The sequence below is a fragment of the Trichechus manatus genome, unplaced genomic scaffold (assembly GCF_000243295.1).
Source record: "Trichechus manatus latirostris isolate Lorelei unplaced genomic scaffold, TriManLat1.0 scaffold00056, whole genome shotgun sequence".
Taxonomy (NCBI): domain Eukaryota; kingdom Metazoa; phylum Chordata; class Mammalia; order Sirenia; family Trichechidae; genus Trichechus; species Trichechus manatus.
In genome coordinates, this window is record NW_004443992.1 from 8,866,679 (window position 1) to 8,876,963 (window position 10,285).

Consider the following 10,285-nt stretch of genomic DNA (forward strand, 5'->3'; position numbering starts at 1 on the left):
AGGCCCGGCTCTGAGGCGGGAGGCGGGGCCGCGACCCGGCTGGGGTGGGGCGAATCCCGTCCCGGCGGGTTGCCTGGGGCTGGGGCAAAGTTCCAGGCCGACGGTCCCTGTAGCTGTCGTGCCCCACGACCTCCTGCACCCCACGACTCACGAGGGAACGGGCCTAGGGCGATCGCCTGGCCCCTCCGCGGGCCGGGATCCCTGATTCCCGGGGTCCGGCGCCCACCCCGGCCCCGCGCCGCGGGCCTCCTGAAGAGAGTCGCTGGCCGTGGTCGCCGCCAGGGTAATGAGGGGAGGCCGGTCCGGGGAGGGAAGGTCTGGAGGCCGGTCGGGGACGGAAGGGTGCTCGACTAGATCCGCACGCGCCCCGAGCAGTCCGAGGCCAGAATTCGCTGCCCCGCCTCGAGCCCGAGCCCGGGCGGCCACGGAGCGGAGCCAGCAGTCCAGCCCCGCGTGGCGAGCGCCCCTGCGCCCCGCGCACCTCCGGATCTGTTGGCAGCCCTGGCCAGCCGCCTCCAAGCCCGGCCCGGCGGCGGAGGCACCTGCGTACTGGGTGGGCGGTGCCTACGGGGGTCAGAGGCGCCAGGTGCGCGGGCCGGAGCCGCCCGTGGCTCCCTGTCCGCCCCCCAGCTCTAACCTTTGGCCGCGCTCGTGGCCTGGTGGAGTTTCCAAGCGGAAGAAACCCTTTGGCCCCCGCTCCATGTCTCATGCCACCGTCTGTGAGTTCGCAGCAGAGTCCTCCAAATGCCAGACTAGGAAGGAACCTTTTACAAAATTAAATGCTCAAGCGTCATTTTGTCCTTGGTATTTAAGTTCAGCGTTGTCTTTTCTCCCTCGTGGGTTTGTTGTGTCAAGTACCTTTTTCCTCAAAATTTGATCAGGATCTGGCACACAGTAGGCACTCAGTAAATATTTGTTGAAAGCATGAGTCACCATACCAAGTTTGAAAATTTTTATTGAGCTGTGCGTTGCTATAATTTTTGTTGATTTTATGGATTCCCAAGATCACTTTGAAAGTTACAGCAATTTTAAAGTTCAACAAAGACAATTAAATAGTTACTTTATATTTCTGTAATAATGGCCTCTGTTGGATGTTCAAATTAACTCAAAACCCGACTTCTGTAAATAGATGGCACCCTTCGGTGTCCACAGTACGTGTTAACCTATCAGATTAAAACCTTCGGACAAGCCATTCCATTATGGAACAAATTAAACTGCTTTGTCAAAATTAGCTTTTTAGATACAAGGGCAAGGGACCACGCTGATATACTCGTGAATGCATGTCGAAATATAGGTCTCTTAAGTATTTTTTTTTTTTTAAAACGATTTATATTCATACATAGCACAAGAGCATGGAGGAGAAAAATGACAGCACGCCCCTGTGCAGCAGTGTTTTAAAAGGCACAGCTGCTGCGTTGGCCTCAAAATGTCTTGTGAAATTATCCCTTAATTGTCTTGGCATATTGAATGCAAAAACCTCTGGGATTAAACCATCCCAGTGGAACAAGCCCTTCAGTACAAACAAGCCTCACAGATTGTGTCTGTTTCTTCTATGTTTTCCTGAGAAACAGATAATATAATGGAGTTTGAATTTTTTTTCCTTTAAGAAAACTTACCAAGTGAGAAAAAGCAGGATACAAAACCGTGATAATCAGAAAATTCAGTTAATAGCGACATCCCTAACCTGTCGGTGGGAAGGTAAGCTACAAGAGGGCAGAGCCTCAGTCTGTCCAGATCACCAGTGGGGGCACCCAGTGCGCAGCACAGTTTCTGGTCCATGCTACATGCTCAGAAAACATCTGTGGAATGAATACAGATAACAATGTAATGACTTTCTATGGGTGTTTAAAAACCAAACTCGTAACCATCTAGTCGATTCCGACTCACAGCAACCCTATAGGACAGAGTAGAACTGCCTCATAGGGTTTCCAAGGAGCGCCTGGTGGATTCAAAATGCCATCCTTTTGGTTTGCAGCCAACTCTTAACCACTACACCACCAGGGTTTCCTAGAATTTTACTGGGTCAAAAGATATGAGCATTTTTATGGCTATTGAAAGATTGCCAACTTGCTCACCAAATGAGTTTTACCGTTTTGCACTGCTACTCATAATATTTGAGTGTACCTTTAGGACACCTGTCAAGCTCTTATGTTAATACAATGTTTGGTCACTAGTGTATCTCGTTTGATCTCAACCACCCCGAAAGGTATTACTTTCCCCCTTTTTGTAGCACTGCAGACCCCAGCCCATTAAATTGATGATAATGAATGGCAGATGACGGAATACTTAACCTTTCAGGTCCCTCATCATCCCATTCTGTACCTTTGATTTGTAGTGAACATCCTGAATAAATTCATGTCTTTCCTCAGAAATAAAATTGGATATTGTTCTATAATTAATATCTGTGGTTTATAAAATCTTTTTCGTTTTACTCAAGTATTTGCAGATACCATGATCAAATTTGGAGAGTTTATTAAAATGAAATAACAAAGCACAATTTAGATGAACGAGGTGGTATTGGTTAAGTGGAAGGGGACATCCAACACTAGCAAATTTAGAACATTGCCACCCTTTCTGTTAGGAAAGATACGGAAACTTCTGGTGATGTTTCTAAGGCAATATAGAAGAATCTGAAGAAATTATGATTTTAAACCTTTTGAGATTCATACTCGACTGAAGAAGGTGGACAGGAGTTATTTGCATACCTGTTAACAAATTCCAAGAATAGAATTGAGAATTTTAATCGTAAGGTGAAAAATATTCAGCCTACAGAATATTTTTTCACATGAAAACTTAAATAAAAATTGCATTTATCTTTTTTCTAAACATGATATGGTATGTTTCCAAATTTGCTGATCTGAGATCCAAATGATTTAATAGGTAATTAATCAGACCAGGGAGCTTTGGAACTTCTTGAAGTTTACTTATAAGTAGAACCATTGGAAATTCTTGAGGTACATTTATATGTGATACTGTTTATATCAAAACTGGGTCCAACTTTGCTTTCCTGTGTTACTTTCACATTTGCCTAGGGTTCTTTTAAAAAGTAGTATAGGCAAGATGGAAAAGGAGAGATGCAAGTATATTGAGACTTTGGAAACATTCAAAGCCTCCCTTCACTCTACTCTTCTGTTGTGATGTTAGATCCCAAATAGTGTTCAGTAGACAGAAATGCTCTTTGAAGTCACTTACCAGGAATTGTGTCAGTCCTTGTGTCAAGGAATAGCTGCCTAAATATTGGGTGGGTAGGTGGGGCTAATGGTTAACACGCTCAGCTGCTAAACTAAAAATTGGCAGTTTGAGTTCACCCAGAGGCACCTCGGAAGAAAGGTCTGGTGATCTACTTTAAAAAAAATCAGCCATTGAAAACCCTATAGAGCACAGTTCTACCTTGACACACATGGGGTCACCATGAGTCAGACAGCAACAGGTTGTTGTTGTTTATGGCAAATAGTTCTTCAAGGAACTTTCGTGTAAATCTAAGCATTATTTTGCTTTTGTTTTTTATAGTGGGATATTATCTACATCTGGAAAGGAAGATAAAACAAAGATCTTCTACTTTGGAATAGGTGGATTTTTGTCACTTTCTATGAACTAAAGCGATTCAATGTCTCTTTTGGTAAGTTTTTGTTAAGATGAATCTAATTTTGTGTCATTAGAGTAGTTAAATATTAGTGCAGAACCATATAAAAGGCATGTTCTGATTGGATATTCTTATGTTCTGAGTTGTTGTTTTGACCTCAGTGACTTCTGGTCTTGAGAAGTAAATTAAGTTCTTACTGAGATTTTGTCTCTTTCAAAAAGAGCTTCTCCTCTACTTTTCTGATATACTCATTATTCTTTTCCTTTATCCCTTTTTTCTCAGACATATGATGTACCTAGATATGCCTCCCACATCCAGTTAGCTATGCCTTCTCCTTTAAATCTTTCAAAAATCCCTTTTACAAATCTTCATCTGACTAAAGGCAAGCAAAATATTATTAAAAATGAGCATCTTGACTTAACAACCAACGAAAAACATTTGAATCAATATGTAATAAGTTGTATAGATGCCAACTTGTTCGCTGTTTATATTAGATCCATGGTGTCCACCTAAGTAAAAATTCAGGGTGAAGGTTGCAAAATATTTATAAATACCAAATATATAAGTAACATAGCTCATAGTTATTTTCAATATAAAAAACAGTAATATGTATCTTCAGATATTTCAAAAACTTTTACTGTGAATTTTACTCACCTAGATAAACCAATAGAAACTTTTCAAAAGAATCTATTCTACAGCTGTCTTGATAATTGTTAGCTTCTGTTCTTTAGGGTGAGTTTTATGTAAACCAATGGAAACGTATACCAAATTATTGTGGTAGATTGATAAAGTATACAAGTTGTAAGTGTTCAACTTAAAATATCAGTGATATAGGCTAAGTGAGAAGTTTGATTAGTGAGAAATTTTGGCATATTTTTAAAAAAAAGTGGTTTGATTTATTCTAAGTAACTGACTATAAAGGGTTGTCAAGTAGACATATCGATGGACTTCAGAGACTTGTTTGATGTTAGTATGTTAATATTCATATAAAAATGATTGTTCATGAGATGCTTGAAAATAATTGATTATAAAAGTTCTCTCATACAATTTGTTTATACTTTTCTTTTGACATGCCTTTTCTTACTAAGTAGTATAAGGCAAGCTTTGCCCCACTAGTTAAAGATGTGATAAATTACATGTAGATGTTACATTTCTTTATTGGCAATATGCTATAATAGGACCATGGGTCACAATGCAGGAAGTTTTAAGTTGTGGTCGTGGAAATATGTCTGTTTCTTTTAAGTTGCTTTGAATTGGAGTTAGAAATGTTTATCACCTTAAGAAGCAAAATTGATTCCAAATACACTCAATATGTGGTTTAATGTAGACAAAAATGGTTCTTACACTTAAGAAGAAAAAATATCTGAGAATCAAAATAAAAATGATTATAATGAGTACAGTAGAATAATATTTAGCTAAATATTCAGACAAAAACTTCAAAGATGATGAGAGGGTTAAAAATTAACACGAGCAGTAAGAATGAATTGATATTATGACTTCTAAGGAAGAGAGGGCAAGGATCAGAGATATCCCCAAGTAAAATTATAACAGATATGAAGTTTGCCTTCTGCACACCCAGCCCCGTCTCTCCTCTGCCCCGTGTGGAATATCTCCACTGCATGGATTCTGGCTTCAATTCTAGGTACCTGCATGCTGCCCTTTCTCTCCATTCCCCATCCCAGTCACAAGATCTTTTTGTATCCACACAACACTGCTATTTACCTTGTGACTTATTCCTCACTTACTTAGTGCATTTCTGAATTTCCAGGATTGTTTCTGCACTTCACGAACACGAGTTGAATCACTCAGACCTGAAAAACAGTCTGAAACCAGTATCCATCAATATTTGGTAAGAATATGGGTCACTACAATTAATGCTCCTCCTTTGCCTTCTACAATACCATTCACTCCTGTTTCTCCTATATCTCTTTTTCTCTATAGTGTCATTTACTGTTTCTTCTTTCTCTACTCCTGCCATTTTCTAAGATTCTGCAATTGGCCTCTTTTTTTCTGCCTAAACCAGCTCTCCCTAAGCAGTTTCACCTATTTCTATGGCTTTAGTTGCTCAGATTTCAGATTGTCCTGTAGCTTCCCCAGGTTTCCTTCTGGCTATGCAAGAATCATGGGAGCATGCAGGATTGATGATTCTCAAATTTTAGCTGTACCCCTAGATTCTTTCCTGGGCACCAGACGTGTCTGGAATACCTCTCATTGGATTTTTCAAAGGCGTTTCTATTTAGTTTGATTAAAACCTTAATCTTCTTTTAAACCTCACCAGCCCATTGTATTCCCTGCTGTAGCTAATGAAAACCCATCTACTAAGTCACCCCAGCCACACATTTTGGAGCCATCCTCACTCAGCTTCTACCCCCCACATCTAGCTATACACCAAGACTTAGGAGTCTGTCTCTGAAATGCCCTTAAGTCCATTTCTTCCTTCACATGACCCTGCTACTACTCAAGTCTCATCATCTCTCATCTGGACTTCTGCAGGTGGATTCATTGCCTCTAATCCTCTAAACACACTGTAGCCTTTCCCTACCACTCAGATCAGTTTTCAACACTACTGTCAATACAAGACTGCTTATGTCCCTTTCCAGCTTCAGAACTTCATTGGCTTTCCAAAGCCTATAGGATAAATTCTGAACTTCTTGGCATGGTATGTTGTTGTTAGTTGCCATCAAATGGTGTGGAATCTAATTTTTGAGCTTCATTTCTTGCCATTGAATCTTGGCACATAATATTCTCTCTGGCTTGAAATAACGTTTCTCTTTCTGTCTCTTAAATTCCTCTTCATAATGAGTTGGGTCACATATCTCTGAAACCTTTCTTCTTGTACCTTTTATTTCATTATGCTCCCACTTATCTTAGACATTCCTGTAAAAGGGCATTTACTGTATTATCTCACAATGATGTATGTGTCTCTCCAACTATAACATGATCTTCATGAAAGTAGGCATCCTCCCTTATTCATCTTTATCTCTTTTGGGCAATCTCTGATATATAGTGATCATTAAACAATTTTTAAAGGAACATGTTTGGGAATCAATATTTCTTTCTCTAGGATATTCCTGCCCCTCCCACCCCCCTTAATCCTTATTTTATACTACAAAATGGAGCCTGAAAAAGCTTATTTGCTATAAAATAAAATAAACCCAATTAATCCTGTATATAACTTATCCTGGTTCTGTCTTCTCTTGTTTTTGTATTTGTCATTTTAGCTTTCATTCACTAATACTCTGGAGTCTTCTAGTTATCTGTCCTTCTGTATGATAGGCTGTAGTATCCAACCCTAGTTTTCATTCAGGTACTACCCTTCAGGTTGAGGTAACATTCAGAGACACGTTTGTTGTTGTGTCCATGCTGTTACCAAGAGAGAGGCCTAGAACTTGAGAAACTTCTATAGGTGCTGTGTGACTCTTTCAAACCTTCAGGTTAAAGCCATTTTATATTTTAAGGAGCTAAATCTCCCATCTCTATCTGTCATTGAAGTTAGACTAGAATCTTAAATATGGGAAGCAGAATCATAACCTGTCTGAAGTCTCTTGTGGAGGAATAAATTGGAGACATTGTATAATGTAAGTTGACACCAGCCTGGAGACTGGCTCCTGGTAATTAGAGAAACCTTCCTCAACACTCCCTGAGCCATGCTTAATAACACCATTTGTTGTCTTTTATCTGGACAACTTGTAGTTCTCCATTGGCGCGGACCCTAGAAACAGGATTAAATTTTGTATTAAAGTGTCATATTTGGAGGACAATCCTGGCTTTCCAAATGATTTGTGTCTCCCATGACTTTTGAGGAGCCCTGGTGGCACAGTGGTTAAAAACTTTTGAAGGAGTCCTGGTGGCACTTGGCTGCTAACAAAAGGTCAGTGGTTCAAACCCACCAGCCGCTCTATAGGAAAAAGCAGTCTGCTTCCATAAGGATATATAGAAGAGCCTCAGAAACCCCATGGGGCAGTTCCACCCTGTCAATATGGTTGCTATGAGTCGGAATTGACTCGATGGCAGCGGGTTAAAGGGTTATAAATTTGGAAACACCTCTAATTGCAGAAAAGCCCATTTTTTGTAATCAACTTTTACAGAATGATAGACTGTAATGCTTTGAGTTGAACTGCTGCCTTTAAATGTAATTTTAGCATTGTAGTAATTTCCTAAAGGCCATCTAGTCCTATTTCCAACCCATGCAGGAATGTTCTCTATGATATTTCTGAGGGTTGTAGAGATTCAAATAGGAAAAAGAGCTCCGTCACAGCAAATAATAATATAGAAGGGTATGTTTCACCACAAGTTAAAGCCTGGCAGGATCTCTCCAAAAACACTTTACACAGTGCCATTTACTGCCTTGGTTATGGAACCATGATTCAGTTTCTGTTCCTCAGACTCTCAGGATCAGAAACTGGATTTTGTCAGCAAACCCAAAGTGAATCCATATCTTAGCACAAGATCCATATTAACCAAGCTCATTAGACTGATGTATAAACCCACAGTGTCACAGGTTAGTTTCCTTAGAGTGTATCATCAGTCCATTCTTTGCTTATAGTAAAGATCCATGGGAAACCAAATATTAATTAGAAGCAGTTTAATTTATAATGGAGAACTAATGCAAGGTAACAAAGTACTTGAAATTCATATCCTGGTACTTTCTTTTGCTGTAAGCAGACCTTTGTGGGCATCAAGTGACCACCTACTTGGCAATCATGAAATCAAAACAAAGGAATACAAATAAATAAGTTTAAAGGCATATTTCTTGGAAAGCCTCATGGATATTTCTCCACCTAGGAGGTGTTCTTTTCAACTAAGCTACAAAACTTAAAGCTTGAAAGGTTAGGCTCCCTCTCCGTCGACAGTATGCGGGCAGTGCTCCTCTTTCCATCTCTTATAAGTGTTCTTTAAATCTGAGATTGTCTGAAGACTACCTGTTCTAAGTTGATACATTTAGATTTTTCTTCTTTTCTTTCTTCATTGGGATTATTTCCAATTGAATAGTGTAATTACTTTTTATAATCTTTCATCACTCTTGAACAATATTCCCCTTTAGGATCTGTACCAGGGGCTCAAGATTACTGTCTTAAAAGTTGAGGGAACATGTAATCTTTCCTTCACTGTTGCAAACTCCATCTCTTTCTCCTGATTAAAAGTGATCAAGGATGTGAAAAGTAGTTAGCACAATTCCTAGCTCATAGTAATGTAATTTCTTCCCCTTCTCCCTTCTCCCCACCTTGGAGGCAGTAACAAGATTCCTGCCACCTGTTGGTGCCTGTAAAAGCTCCTAAGTGTCCTTTGGCGCACTGGCGTCCTTTGTGAGCTCCTCATGGCTATCATATTACCAGTGGTTTAGGCCTCTTCTTTCTCCTGTGTGTACCTAAATTCACTGCCACATTCTAGTCACTCCACTTCTTTTGGTTTCTTCCAAGTCTATTTCTCCACTCAATAATTCTGTGAGTTAGCAATATTGTTCAAAAAATTTCCTTTCTGCTTAAGTTAGCCAGGGTTAGCATCTGCTGTTTATACTGACTAGAACATTTGGCAAACTTTTCCTCATTCTTCAGAATCCAGCTCTTCTTTCCATCTTTCCTGACTTCCAGAGGTGTCTGGTTGGATGCTCCATCTTCTCTGTTCCCATAAAACTTAGCACACACCTCTACCATAGTACTCATCAGTGCATAACAAAGCTATCTTACGCATTCTGGCAGTATTTTCCTGCACCTTAACCTTTTTAGAATCTTTTTTACTTTCTGACCTCCCTTCTGATTTATTTCATCTGGTGGAAAAATTTTTCAGCAATTTTAATATACTTCAGTGTGGAAATTGTTCCTTAAATTTTAACACGTTCATAAGCAGAGCAGGTACCTTGTATGTGTAATGGATATAGCTGGCAACCCTTGAAACAAGAGCACAATCATAGAGTATTCCTCACAGGTCCCTGAAGCTCTCCCCTGGATATATTTATTAGATACCCTGATGAATTAACAGCCATTCTTAGCTCCTCCTAAAAATGCTTACTGGAAATTGCACTGGAAAGTCTTCCTTGCTGCCTATAAATCTGCTTTTCCTGTCCTTTACCCCTTTACAGGCTAATAGTTTTCTGACATCAATCATTAACAATTAATAAACTCGTTTTAGCTCTTAAAACAGTCTTGGAGGCTATCTTTTAATGCCTTCCTAATGAGCATGTGTGTTTGAAAATACAGTATCAGTATTGTATATAGAGGTAAGGTGGGGGACAAAATTGAAGAACCAAGGAAGTTTGTTTATACCTATTTTGTATTCATTTTTTAAAAAACTGCAGGTTGATGAGCCAACCCTTTCCTGGTTACCTCCATCCACTGGAGCCAGTGAAGTGATAAGTTCCGCTAATGTTTCTCACTATGAACTTCAAGTGGAAATAGGTAATCATCTTGGATTTAACATAATTGGCCCTCCATTGTTAGAAAGTGATGACAAAAAGATCGTTTTATAAGCAAGTGTTTTTTTTCTTGTCACCTGCAGCATAAAACTAAATGTTAACTGTGTCAGTCAAATGGACCCATTAATTTTGCGTCTGTCCTAAAATAGTAGACTAGATTTCTCTCAAGATTACTATCTCCAATTTTTACTTTCCCAAGAAGTATTTTAGAGGAGGAAGACACTAAATAGTCTAAACACTCATTATTTGTGTGTGTGTGTGTGTGTGTGTGTGTGTGTGTGTGTGTGTGT

The 10,285-nt window shown here is 39.7% G+C and overlaps 1 protein-coding gene across 2 annotated transcripts in view; it reads left to right on the forward strand.

Moving 5' to 3' along the window:
- The first annotated feature begins 111 nt into the window (after window positions 1–111).
- The window catches only part of STRADB (STE20 related adaptor beta), a 21,683-nt gene continuing 11,509 nt past the window's right edge, over window positions 112–10,285 (forward strand). For both annotated transcript variants that reach the window (XM_004378223.3, XM_023732994.1), the window contains exons 1-4: window positions 112–283; window positions 3,511–3,619; window positions 5,352–5,432; window positions 9,879–9,978. In XM_004378223.3, coding sequence (XP_004378280.1) covers window positions 3,608–3,619; window positions 5,352–5,432; window positions 9,879–9,978 — 193 coding nt within the window. In that variant the 5' untranslated portion in view covers window positions 112–283; window positions 3,511–3,607. The remainder of the gene's footprint in view (window positions 284–3,510; window positions 3,620–5,351; window positions 5,433–9,878; window positions 9,979–10,285) is intronic.